The sequence below is a fragment of the Euwallacea fornicatus genome, chromosome 18 (assembly GCF_040115645.1).
Source record: "Euwallacea fornicatus isolate EFF26 chromosome 18, ASM4011564v1, whole genome shotgun sequence".
Lineage (NCBI taxonomy): Eukaryota > Metazoa > Arthropoda > Insecta > Coleoptera > Curculionidae > Euwallacea > Euwallacea fornicatus.
This window is the reverse complement of record NC_089558.1, coordinates 4,197,580-4,212,183: the sequence shown is the minus strand read 5'-3', so window position 1 is coordinate 4,212,183 and position 14,604 is coordinate 4,197,580. Positions and strand designations below refer to the sequence as shown.

The 14,604-nt window shown below is 34.8% G+C and overlaps 1 protein-coding gene across 2 annotated transcripts in view; it reads right to left on the bottom strand.

The window, feature by feature from the left end:
- The window catches only part of sff (sugar-free frosting), a 66,652-nt gene extending 53,202 nt beyond the window's left edge, over positions 1-13,450 (bottom strand). For both annotated transcript variants that reach the window (XM_066293138.1, XM_066293139.1), the window contains exons 1-2: positions 12,991-13,450; positions 6,927-7,021 (exon numbers count right to left, since the gene is read on the bottom strand). In XM_066293138.1, the coding sequence (XP_066149235.1) occupies positions 6,927-7,021; positions 12,991-13,081 (186 nt within the window). In that variant the 5' untranslated portion in view covers positions 13,082-13,450. The remainder of the gene's footprint in view (positions 1-6,926; positions 7,022-12,990) is intronic.
- Between the last annotated feature and the right edge of the window lie 1,154 nt (positions 13,451-14,604).

Sequence of the window (14,604 nt, the reverse complement as noted above, 5' to 3'; positions counted from 1 at the left end):
TAAAGTGTACAAAATCGATTCAAAATTCATCTGATAATGTAAAGTTTTTTTTTTATCGTAGCAAGAAGCGCATCATATTCTTTTTCAAAATGATTATTTATCCTTCATCGAACGAAGGTCGTCCTCTTCAAAACCGTCAGCTGCTGGTGCTAGTTATAAACCTGCATGTTTTAAACAACTCGTGATTTTTTGAGGTGATATCCTGTTCCATGCTTTAGAAATCATCGACACTGCATCCAAAATATTAATAACACACTCTTTGATTTGCTGATTATTTTCAATAATAATCATTAGCTGGGGCTTTCTAAAACGAACTTTTATTCACCTTATCATATTCTAGTCAACCAGCTGCAGAACCAATGAAGTATTTGATGGGAGATATTGAACATTAACAAAGGTTCTTTGAATTTGACAGTTTTAAGCTGGACCATTGTCTACCATGAGCATTTCTTTTCTTTTTTTTATTTAATTCAGTGTCCCGTCGTACAAATTTCTTATAAACAAGTCTGGCGTCGCCATGATTTTTTTATCACACATGTCGGACATAGATAACAATTTGATATTATTGAAACAGCAAAGGTTTTTTCATTTTCCAATAACAATCAACTTACGTTTTTCTGATCTTGTCATATTAGCAGCAACGAAGAGAGCAACTCTGTCGTTGGACATTTGTGCACCTATACGCTTCACTCCTGTAAAATTCTGTGTGTTTTTCCGAGTCGTTTTGTACAGAAGACCTATTTCGTCTGCATTAAAAACTTCATCATTCTAAAAATTGTTTTCAAGTTTCTAGTCACACACTTTTGAGCCATTTTTTTATCTCTGGAATTGGCATACCACCAGATTCTTCACTAATTTTTCCATGCCCAAAGTTGTGTCTGTGCCGGAAGCATTTAATCCAACTTTTTGAGTATTTATTTTCCAGGCCTTTATTCATTGTTTTGCCAAACTGTTTCGCTTTTGAATTTAGTATTGAGCCATTGATCGCTGATCCTTTATTTCTTTCTTTTAACCATTAAAACCACTTAAATAACGTCTGATCAATATCCCCATGATGGGATAATTAATTTTTTTTTTTTTTGAAACAAATTTTCATCAAACAGTCGATTGCGATAAGGGCAACTCATTTGCAGTGGTATTGTTGCTTTCACCTGCTTTAAATCTGGACATCATTATATATTTTTCCTCAATAGATAAAACTTTTCTTTTTCGCGGAGTCACTTCTTAAAACACAAAGAAATTACAAAAATAATTATAATAAGCTGAATACGTACAATGAACGCAGCCTCTAGTTTAAGCAGTCCTCCTTCGACTTTCAGGAATTTTCTCGATAATTTCTATTCTCTGTACATTCCTTTATAAAAAATTAGTTTCAGCCATTTACCGACACAAAAGATAAATGAAAATATCGGGATATAAAAACTCAGATTCTATGGCTTTGATCAACAAACCTCTTTGTCGCAGTTTTAGTTGTTTAGTGTCGGTAAATGGCTTATAGAAATGGATTTTTTTGTGTATTTATAGTAATTGCAACATAAAGTCAATATTAGCAGCATTCAGTTCAAAATTCCGCAAAAAATACCAAAACTTGTAAGAAAGTTCTGTTTTGGCAACTTTAGATACACATCGTAAAAAAGTCACAACCATAGGTATGGCAAATATACAGGGTGTTTCAGAATTATAGTGACAAATCGATAGAGGTAATAGATTATCGAAAAATAAATATAGTTTGCTTAATAAAAGATTGTCTTAAGACCCGTCATTTCTGAGATACAGGGTATTAAAATTCTACTTTTCTTTTCGTTTATTTTAAAAGTACTGGGACTATCGAAATGAAAATTGGTGTATCTTTGTTTCGTAATCCGACAAATTTTATGGGCATAATTAAAATTTTATACATAATAAAGGGCGCTAGTTATACTTGTATAATTACATATTTTCATCTAAAACTTTTTAAAATTTAGATTTATCGGTAAAAGAGTTCAAGAATATTAAAGAACTATCAATTCTGCATAAAAAAAGTTACTCTTAGTAAAATACTCTAAAGTGAACGGTTGTCCAGAAAAATGACAATTATTATCATACCGACTTTAATTAACCATTGTGTGTTAGAAGCTACTTTAAAATTGAGTACACTTTTCCGGAATTGACTGATAGGGTGCTTATTTATGGTGGAAACTCAAGGTAACGCAAGAGAAGCCGAAAGAATTTGTCAAGAAAGATTTCTTATTCGACGACATCCTAGTAGGGCAAAATTTCCAGCAATTGTTAGGCGTGATGCTGGTGCACCAAGAAGATTTCGTTCTGGACAAGTAAAAGGGGACATCCTCTAAAGAAATGAAAATCAACCATCCGCGAGTACTCGGGTAATTGCTAATGAATTGGGAGTTTCAAATTCAACAGTTCGGAGAACTTTGAACAAACAACTTTTACATCTATATCATCCATAAAGAGTGCATGCACTGGTCCCTGATGATTACCCGAAGCGAATTAGTTTTTGCCATTGGTACATTCGGCGCATTGCAATAAATCAGAATTTTGCCAATTTAATACTATTTAGCGATGAAGCGCAATTTACTAGGGACGGATATTTTAACATCCACAATAGCCACGTTTGAGACGAAGAAAATCATCATTTAACGCACACTGAAAACCACCAGCACCGCTTTTCAGTCAATATTTGGGCTGGAATAGTAGGTAACCACTTATTAGGTCCTATTGTGCTACCTCATAATTTAAATTCAAACAAATATTTGCAAATTTTATGTGATAATTTACCAGAGCTTTTGAAGGATATGCCACTAGTAGTACGTAGAAAAATGTGGCATCAGCGTGATGGTGCTCCAGTTCATTCTTCCAGAGCAGTAAGAGATCATCTTAATGAAGTTTATGTAAGACGCTGGATAGGTAGGTTCGGTCCAGTGGCATGGCCTCGTCATTCCCCTGATTTGACCCCCCTGGATTATTTTCTTTGGGGTCATATGAATGATTTAGTGTACACGAAACCAGTAATAAATGTTGAAGAATTAAGTAAAATAATTTTCAATGCTTTTGATGTGATTCGGAATACCCCAGAAATTTTCCAAAGGGTAGAACAAAACTTGTTACGATGGTGCAATTTATATATTGACCAACGCGGTCATCACATTGAACATTTATTGTAATATTAGTGTTTATTTCATTGTAATTAGATAGTATTAAAAGCAATGATAGAAAAAGCTCAGACTTTTTTTTTAAGCGTTTAAACTCGATATGACAATAATTGTCATTTTTCTGGGCAACCGTTCACTTTAGAGTATTTTACTAAGAGTAACTTTTTTATGCAGAATTGACAGTTCTTTAATATTCTTGAATTCTTTTACCGATAAATCTAAGTTTAAAAAAGTTTTAGATGAAAATATTTAATGATACACGTATAACTAGCGCCCTCTATTATGCACAAAATGTTAATTATGCACATCAAATTTATCGAATTACGAAACAAAGATACACCAATTTTCATTTCAATAGTCCCAGTAATTTTAAAATAAACGAAAAAAAAAGTAGAATTTTAATACCCTGTATCTCAGAAACGACGGGTCTTAAGACGACCTTTTATTAAGCTAACTATATTTATTTTTCGATAATCTGTTACCTCTATCGATTTTTCACTATAATTCTGAAACATCCTGTAATTATATAATAATTATATAATAATTAAAAATAATTTTTCTGGGATTTCTCTATAAAGCCGCTAAAGGCACTACTTTTTAAAAACTGTCGATCACTCTTTAAATGACTTCAAAGAATTTCGGCAGTGTCGACTTTATACTAGAATTACTATACTATAGTATATCTTGTAGCATCGTTATACCCGGCTAGCAAACCACCAAAAATGACTTTTTTTACAATGGTTTAAATGCAAATCCGACCAAATGTTTAATTTTCCATCGCTACATATGACTTGTAATCGAAATCGTTATTCGCAACTTTCATTTTACCTTTAGTTTGAGGTTTTACTGGACCTACGATTTAATTTTAAAAAATCCGCTATTTTGGCCTTACTTGTGATATGAACAGCATATAGAAAAATAAATAAACGCCGAAAAATTGTATTTTTCATCCTATTTAATGTTGCTTTTGAATGAAAAAATGTTTTAAGAAATTAACAGGAGAAGGGGTGGGAGGAAGTTAAAATATCAAAGCTTCATACGACATCTGAAGGTTAAAAGCCTTATAAACGCTATCGCAAAATCTTCAAAATTTGCACTATACCTCAGAAACTACACGAAATATTAACTTGTGGCCAGACAGGTGTCGATAACTCCATCGAAACGATGCCTTTGTACACACGTTCAAATATAACTAATCCAAGAGGTCATTAGCAACATTACCTAATTGCCCAATCTAATTGAGTTCAGAACAATTTTCCACTCGATTTGTAGACATTAGCTCTGATACAAACTGAACACTAAACTGATTTTCTCCGAAATGTAAACGCTCAATTAAGGTAATTAGAAATCCATTTCACGAAATGAAATGTTTCCATAGGTATTCTGAAATCGTTAGCGAAAGAGAGATACTTAGATTCTGGTTCATTCTCATGATAATGAACCTTGTTATCATTGAATCTATGTCTCTCTACGTATGGAAACACTCTGTTGTAAACATAAAATTAATGTGAAACAATGTGGCGAGTTGATAAGCGGTTTAGAGAGAGGAATTGTATCTAAAATAGCAATCACATTAATCTGGACACTCAGGAGGGTGCGTGATATCAATCGGGGTTACATGAAATATTTAGTCTGGACAGTGGCAAATGCAATTCCAAACATGTTGCTTTGAATATTTACATAGAGGAAAATTTGCATTTTTATAGCTCGATCAAATTTTTATTTAAAAGGGCCGTTAATATTGCATACAAGACAGTTTTGTTTCAGGGGGAAAAATTCTGCAGTCGAGCTGGAAATGTACATTGAAATTATTGACATATCAGGGTGGGATCATATTGATTGAAGGTATTTGAATACAATTAGGTGTTGGAATACAAATTCGTTCCGCTAAGTATGTTCCCGTTCCAAGACAAATTTGGGGCAGAGTAGAAAAATTGCCACTTTTGCCAAGGACGGTTTAAAATAGATTAAAATAATCGTATTTTTGAATGAACATACGGCTTTTTTCAACCCTTTAAAAAGTCTCCAGAACGCCAGGTTGAACCAGGTCGAAATAAAATTGTTCCATACTGCCAAAACTCCACATTTCCGTGGAATAAAATAACGATGTTGCATTGGATCAATAATATCTTCTCTGCATTATTAAGCAATTTCAGTTTATTATATCAGGTTAGAAGAACACCAAGGTATTGATCCTGCTACCCTAACCGGTAGCATACACTCTGTGGATGCAGGTGACAGATACGATATATCGTCTGTCTTCGAATAAAGATGCGTTCCAAAAAAGGATGGCTATATTGCTAAAGAGCGCTGATTCAACAATAGTCCTTTAACAGTGCATTAAAATTAATAATTGTGGCAAATGAGAATTGAAAAAAAGGAAATTCGAGATTTTTGTGTTTCAAAAATTTAGTTGGGAAATAAAATATTGCATTAAGAAAATTTATTAAACTAATGAAATTTAAGTAGAAATCAGTAAATAACTGCTCCCACATGCAGATAAATGAAACAGAAAATTCGAAGGGATTGTTCGATACTTAGCTTAAAACCATTATCCAATCAGCGTCAAAAAGTTTGTTTCTGGCAGAAAAAGCATTATTTTAGATACTGCAAGCAAGTAGATTTAATAATAGATTTGTGCTTTTATAAGTAGAGGTATATGTTCTACAGGGTGAGTCGGGAGGATCGTGCCAAACTTCAAGAGCGTGTTGTACATGAAAAATAAATGTAAACAAACTCAAATGGTGTTATCCGATTTTCGTTTGTTTACAAGTTATAACGTAAATAAATTTTTTTAACTAGGTTAAGCAACATTTAGACGAAACGTTTCCTGGACGTTGGATTGGTCGTGGTGGCCCTATTAGTTGGCCTCCAAGGTCTTCAGACCTCACACCACTAGACTATTGTTTGTGGGGTTGGTTTGAAACTGAAGTGTCCAGAGTAAAAGTGGACACTCAAGATGCACTAGTTCAACGCATTAGAAATGCTGCAGCTGCTATTAAAGAAAGACATGAAACAATCAGGAGCGTAACGAATGCTCTTCATAGACGAAGCCGAAAATGTTTAGAAGTTAATGGCAATATTTTTGAACATTTACTATGATATCCAAACGTTAATTTATGGAATTTCTTATAAAATTTATAAATTTTTTAAATTTTATGTTTTAATTTTATTTACGCTATAACTTGTAAACAAACGAAAATCGGATAACAGCATTTGAGTTTTTTTACATTTATTTTTCATGTACAACACGCTCCTGAAGTTTGGCACGATCCTCCCGACTCACCCTGTATAGTTTATGACTTCAAAGCGTTTAAACTCGATAAAAATCCTTCCTGAAATGGAGACTGAAATGGAGAACCTCAGGCTGATTGACACCAGAAAAGGAACTTGCATTTTCATACATTTTCTTTTCTTAGCGATAGAAATATTCTTGGGATTATGTCCTAAACACCGTATTTCTTCCAGGTTTTACATATATTCATTTTTGAATTCCCTAAAGTACGTAGCTATTTCACATTCAAAAGGCATATGATTTTTACGGTTTCAATAAGACTTTTCTTAGACTTCCTCCGATCACCTCACCTCTCTTGAACTGCCGGAATTGCTAACTCGAAAATCAGACAAACGGCACGTAATTTTTCACGTCTCAACTTGGGGCAAACAAAAAATAAATGGTCTCGACTTCGAATAGAAAACGGTCTTTTTCTGTTTGTATTTTATCGAAATTTGTGTAGATCGGGATTTATATAACTGACAATCGCCCATACTTACCTTCATGAGAACACTTTCACTGAGCTTTTCCCTATTGATGATTTTGATGGCCACCTTTTTTCCGGTCACACACTGCACCCCTAACTTTACGAGCCCTGTAAGAAAAGATAAACAATGAATTTCACTCGATAGAGATGGATTTGCGTTTATTTTTTAATCAGGGAAGAATGTTGCCAATATTTTTTGAACATGGAAATAAATTGAGGGACATTGACTTAGTTACTGAGGATCGACGGAAAGATGAAAATCTATGACATCACATTCAATAGGTAGTTCCTAGACCTTATCTCTCATCTTACAGTCGCTAAATCCCCTAGGTCCAAACATGACGTGGTCGTTTCTCCCTTGGGCCTTGAACCACTTTCTTACTCTCCCACAAATAACACATGGAATGGCACGTTCAATTTATTTGATGATGGAACAAGACAAGGGTGTTTGTTTGGGTCCATTGAAACGTTCACAGTTCTGGGTTAAGCCGTGATAAATATTTCCAGTTCTTTGGTCATTAGTCCTGGCACGTTTGTTTCTGGATCCTTGTCCTCAATCGATGTCCGTTTTAATTCAACGAATGGTGTCACGAACTCAATAAAGGTCCAATATTGATGTTTAGGCTTGTAAGTTGTCTTGTTTTGCGACTATTAACTCGATGTGTTGAGCAAGCAAAATTGATGAAGTGTAAAGTTCTAAGAAATAACGTTTCCTTATCACTTTAATAAATTAAGGAGTCGGATTATACAAGTACATATAGAAATCAATATATTAAATAGGTACCGTCTGGCTTTAAATTGCTCCCTTCTTAAATTTCAAATCTATATTTAATGGTGTAATGCGATTTAAAATCGATCTATTTATTTTTGAGAAAAAGAACTACAACTAGAAAAAATAAATGTCGTAAAAATGCAATTCAAATCCGCCTTTGGTTATTTTTATAAAAGGTCAGGGATTATGTAGCCATCTGTATCGTGATAGAGCCATCTGCGTTACCTTATGGTCATCTGTATTTCATCCCTTCTCATCTCATTGTATTATCCTGTGTAAAGTCGCCAGGCGCGATAAGTGGATTTAGGACCAAAAGGTAAAACCGCCCTTAACCATTGCAACCACGTAATTCTTCCTTATAATTTTCTGTGAGCGGTGCAAATCTAATCATTGTAAATTAGTTCTTTAGTGAATAAAAATTATTTTTTAGTACAACAAAAACGTCGAGTTACAGAAGTGTGCAGATCTGTTAACTCACGAATCTCCGTTAATGTAAAGAAGGAATTTGTTCACAAGTTACACTATTTTTGTTAGGATCAAAATGGTGCCCATTTCGAACACTTAATTAAATTAATTCCCTATCAATAAACGATGTTTTTAAAATTGTTATTGTAGTATGAAACCGAATTTGTATTGAATTTTTTCCAGTAATTTTTTTTCCATTTATAGCTCTTTTCTCAAAAACTAATCGATCGATTGTAAATCGCATTATACCATCAAGTCTAGTTTTGAAATAGCTTTAATTTGAGGTACCACTCGACCAACGTTTTAATTATAATAAATCGACCATTTTGCCCTAGCAGTTTTAAAAGAATAACTGTTAAAAAGTTGAGGTAGAGAGGTTATAATTTAGAGGCGCACTGTACACAGGGGGTATAATTGAATAGGTGTCCGATATTTAATGGCGCCCTTTAGAAGATACAACTCTCTCATCCCGAGAAAACCCGGATACGAAATTTTGCAAAAATCAGCTAGAAGAAATCGAAAGATATCAAAGGACATATTATTTGTTTTTTCAACTTTAATACCCCGTATCTTGAAAACAAAACGAGCTAGGATACATTTTTATAAGAACTTTCCATCTTAAAACTACTTGGAAAATCACCCTGTGAAATATTACATTTATTCAATAACACCTTATATAATCATCTGACTTCCAAATTAACAGGTAATTGCAAATTATGGGCACATATTTGAGAATATCTCAGAAACCATGCAGATCATTATTTATTCGATTTCTCCCCTTTACATTCGCATGTTAAATGTATATACATACACATGTGTAATGTATCTATGTTGTTTTTACTCTAAATTCAGCTTTATTCCATCACATTCGCTTCTGTTTTGATTCTTCTTTTTAGTTCTGCCTGTTTTAAAAGAAATTACTATAACGATAATATCAAAAAAATATTTAGTAATCCACTGAAAGTGGTAATATTATTGTTTGAGAACTTACGTGTCGTTTCAAAGAATAGGTCAAATCCCCTTATGACCAATTCAACCATGAGTGCAATGTAAAGTTATAAGAGATTGAACCTTTTCCCTACCACATTCGCTGGCCCCCCCGCGGACAAAATTCTATATTACATTCTGCAAACTAATACGTAACGATATTTCCACGATTTAAAATATTACCCCCATGCAAATTTACGGATCCATGAGGATAATCCTAGAAGTACACGACCTGCCATATACAGGTTGTTTCATAACCATACCGACAAATTTTCAAGGGGTGTAGAGCTCAGCTAAAAACAAGTATTTAGAACGAATAAAGTTAGGTCCGTAATCGTTTCCCTTCCAAGATACAGGGTGCTTAATATTTCATTAAATTTGTTTTTATTATTTCAAAAACGGTTTGAGATACGGACATAAAATTCGGAAGACACTATGGCGAGATAAATGTGTACGTTACCGAGTAGGCAGAATATTTCCATTTACAACAATGGCGCCTGTGCGACCATTCAGTGGGATGTTTTTTATGAAAAAAATGGTACGCCACTGACTTTTTAAAATATGAATGTTTTTTTCATAATATTCCATTAATTCTTAATTTAAAAAAAGGCCTCTTAATGTTTTGTTACTCGAGTAACCGTTTTCGAGATAAAAAAAAATATTTCTCATTCATGAACCATTAAGGAGAAATTAATTTTGTTTTATTTTAGTAGAGGTGGATAAGGAGGACTTGAAGACGAACAATTTTATATCCGTATCACAAACCGTTTTTGAAATATTAAAAAAAATAAACAATTAATCACCCCGTACCTTGGAAAGAACCTATTTCGGATCTAACTTTATTTCGTTCTAAATACTTGTTTTTGTGAGCTCTACATCCCTTGACAGCCTGTCGGCATGTTTATGAAACACCCTATAGATATCAATTTGTTGTTAAAAATTTATCTATATTACAAAGACTTAACCTTAAAAAGCTTTTGTCGTAATTTGAGAGTGCTGCATTGATGTATGTTTTTTTACGTATTTTCGGTGAACGCTTTTAGACATTTTGTGAACATGGAAAAAATTGGCCATCGATACTTGATTCAGTACTTTCATTTGAAACGTTTTAGACCATCCAACATTCAAGCAGAGTTAGATTCTATTCTAAACGAATATAATCCTTTAAGATCTGTAAAACATTGGGTGGCAGAGGTTAAACGCGGTCTTGAGAGCTACCGAGATGAACTCCGTAGTTGGGATTAATCATTGGTTCAACCAATGATACTCCAGATCTAACTACTCCGGATATTGTGCGAAAATCCACAAAACTGTACTGAAAAATACACATTTAAAAAAGTACTGCACATCTCATTTTAACCAATCAATTGAATATGAGAAAACTGTGCGCAAGATGGTTACCGCGATTACTCACAATTGAATAAACACAGCGCCGTGAGAATGTTTCTAGGGAGTGTTAAGCAAAGGTTCGCAGCAATAAAGCTGAGTTTTTGCATCTATACATAAGTAAGGATAAAGCGTGCGTCCATCATTTTACACCTAAGACAAAAGGACAGTTAAAACAATAGACTCAAAGGAAAAAATTTGCTCCAAAAAAGACGAAAACCATTTCGTACGCAGGAAAAGAGATGGTGCCAGTTTTTTAGGATGTATGTGGGATAATTTTTATCCACTATCTTCCTGAAGGAAAAACAATGAACGGTATACATTATACAAATTTAATTCAGCGTTTGAGCGAAGAAATTAGGAAAAGCGACAGCATTTAGCGAAAAAGGAAGTCTCGTTTCATCAGGACAACACACCAGTCCACACTTCCACCATCGCCATGGCCAAAATCAATCAACTTGGTTTCGAACTTTTTCCTTATCCACCCTATTTGCCAGATTTAGTCTCCTCGGATAATTTTCTATTTCCAAGGCTGAAAAAATGGCTCTGTGGAAAGAGATTTACCAATAACGAAGAGGCGGGGTGCGAGCTTGATGCCTATTTTGAAACGTTCGGAGCGTCTTATTATAAACAGGATATACACACCATAGAACATAGCTGGGAAAAGTGTATCAATCTTAAAGGAGACCATGTTGTAAAATAATGTAATGTTTTTCATTTTTTTTCTTTAAGCGTTAGGTCGGGTACTTATAAGAGAATCCTCGTACTTTTCTCCATTCGGCCATAAAAATAAATATATACTTGCGATATACATAAGGAATAGGCCTACGAAACAATAGCCGTCATGAAGTTCAAACAAAACAGAGTACCGACACAGTTCTAATTTCACAATTTCAATGCAGACTTCAGAACTGTGTGTAGAATAGAATATGATAAATAGTTAGAATGGGATGTTATGACCTGGAAAATCCCCCTCAACATCTCCGATCGATCACAAACATGACTAACCATCTTTCCAGAAACGATGGGGTCTTAAACTCAATCATAGATATGTTGTTGATCTTTCTATTAAAGAAGGGAGCAAAGACCCTTTGCAAATGAGATTTGCGGATAGTCGAGGGTTTGATATATGAGTGTTGTCTTTATTAGCGGTGTCTAGGAGTGTAAAAATCATTCTATGTTAAATTATGAAAACCCCGAAAGCGTATAAACAAACCTTCTCTCAACTAAAAGTTTTCCCATCTTCCATGCAAGTTACATAAAGGAAATCCGTTAAAAGCTGTCGCTTTCACGAATTTCTTCCCCACGTACACATCAAAGCCTCGTCCTAATTGGAGTTAAAACCCTTGGGTAATGCTCTACGTGGGTGCGAAAGGACGAAATAATCGAATATACATTAATATTGCGTCCTGTTCTTCGATGCTTTTCATTTTCACAAAACAACACCGTAATGTAGCGCTCGTCTTAGAAGATTCCCTTCTTTTACCTCTTTTGCCTTTGTAATGGAGAGAGTGGTTCTAGGAAAATATTGTTTTAGGTTTAAATGATAATGATGTTGAAATTGAATTTTGAGCCATTTTACACGGATAAAATGTAAAGGAAGACTGATTTTTTTGTTCTTATTGAAAAATTTTAATTTTTGTTAAAACATGTTTGAGATAACTTCCTGTGTTTTTTTTGTACTTTCTCGGAGTTCAGAACGTCAAAATTCGTGAAAATATTGGCGTTATTTGTATTATTAATAAAAAACGTTAGTCCGGCTTTTTATACCTCGATGAAGCACGGGCGGCGCCACCTATCATCTAGCTTAAAACCAAATGAATTTGTGGTACCCAAAAACCCTCTAAGAGTAATTTCAGGTCTACAAGTTGAAAACTGCAAGATTTATTCCCTAATTTACGGAATAAAAAATATTACTCCGATACTATGTACAGTGAAATCAAGCCACATTTCACAAAAACCAAATTCAGTTAAATTTGCCTCATTTAGGCAAATTTAACTGAATTACTCTATTTTTTACCCTCTACCACCAAATATTCATTGGTACCATTCTTCCCGGACACCCCGTATATTTCAATCTTCAAACCACAATTTCGATGCATTTACTCGGTTAAACCCCCGTTAACCCATTAAATTGTATTTTTTGAAATATTTGCAACGAGTACAATTGAATTTTATGTTTCCTTACATTACATTCTTCTTATTTTTTCATTGTCGAGCCTCTTCTTGGCAGTTTATTCGCTCTAATTCTATAGAGCATCAGGAAATTGTAAGACACACATCTGCTGCCTACTAATTCCAGAAAATTGTATAAATACGAAAAATAAACAGTTCAAACTCGACGTGAAACAAGCAGATCTCAAGGGAATCGAACACAAACATACGCTCTATTTTTAGCTAAACAACTACTGGCCGCAGATGTTAATTTTCCATTAAAAAATGTGTTCCACTCTTAAGTATTACATACCTGTCTGTCCCTTTCCCAGGGTTTTCTCTAGTCGATAAGGCCCCACATACTGGTGCTGCACCTCACCAGAATTCGTATTTTCCTTCTGCATTTTGCCACTACTTCCTACCTCTAAAATATCACATTATTGCCTGGCCTTCGCTAGGCGGAACCGCAGCTGCCCTTACGACTACGACCTTCAAATTATTGTTACTGTAACTGAAGCTCATTTTACTATGGTTCTTATACAAGATAAAACAGTCAAAACTGCCACAAATAATCCGGATTAGGAGGATTGCACAGCCACTGGCACAATTCGACGGAAACGCGCTCGCATTCGATCGAATTCAACCCCGGGACGATTTTTTCTTGTGCCTTTTGGAACCCATGGCTTTCCTAGGGCGAAGTAAGGGCGTACCAGGAAAATTTGACGGACATTTCCAGCGATTTCGGTCGGGAAACGCGGTTCAGCAGGAGTCGACCCGCTAGGCAAGGGGTGGTCTGAAATCAATAACTTCGCCGAGCTGGTGGATAAGGGGGAAACGCAAAGTCCCTAGGTCCATGGCTGTCAGCCTGCAGTGCATTTTCTTACCCCCTTTACGAGGGTTGGTCGACAACTGAAGGCAAATGCCAATTATCAAAACACTTCTAGCTTTGTTGTAATTAGGCACAATTAGTTCCAGTGAATATAGGAAGATTTTTGGGGGGACTTAACACAATTTCCTGCTGGCATTTGAAGGACAAAAATAAAATTTTACTTAAACTATATTTGATTTTTGCCGCGGAAACTTTTATATGCGTATAATAGGCCACACTGTATATAACGGATTTTTTTATGTCAGATCTAAACAATCAATTATCCAATTGTCATCATTAAAAGTTGTATAACAGATTAACCGCAACTTTAAATTAGCGTACACGTCTCAAAACTCACTTTTATTCTCTTTTCGGCCCATGAAACACGACCTTCAGACCTTCAAGTTCTCCTTTAACGCACCGCATCATCGCTGAGTACTTCTAATTGCGTCCGATATTACACGCATTTCACAAAAGCGGTGGATTTAATTACTGAAAGCTTGAGAAAGAGAAACCCATTTGGAACCATTAAGAAAGTTGAATTTGAGTTACGTAATACGTTCTAGGTTTTGCGAAGGTGGTATCAAAAGTGATGCCTTCTACAGAGTCAAACATTATACTCGAGAGATAGGTTTAAATCGGCGATTGGACACTAAATACAAAAATATTTTTTCAGTATTTTTAATTTCAATTGAATGTATTCTCTAACTCCGAAACAAATCAAATTCAAGCCAAATGGTCCTGAACCACATCGCGTGATGTGTATTTTGGGTTGCCTTGTATCAGTTGTTATTTAAGCCCTTATGGAAATTTACGGTAAACATCAGAGTAGGTAACGTAGTGGTTTTGTGTTCGTCCTTTCGCCATAGCTCTCAACGAATAGGAGCGAGATGGCCTGATCGTCGGATTTTCACCCCCATTAGACCCAGTACATTATTGACTACATTTATTTCGTTCAAAGACATCCTTACACATCGACAGGAAGCAGAGGTTTTTCTGTGCAGAATTTAGCGTCGATTTTGATTTTTTGAGCCCCTAAATAAAAAAAATGTTAAATTA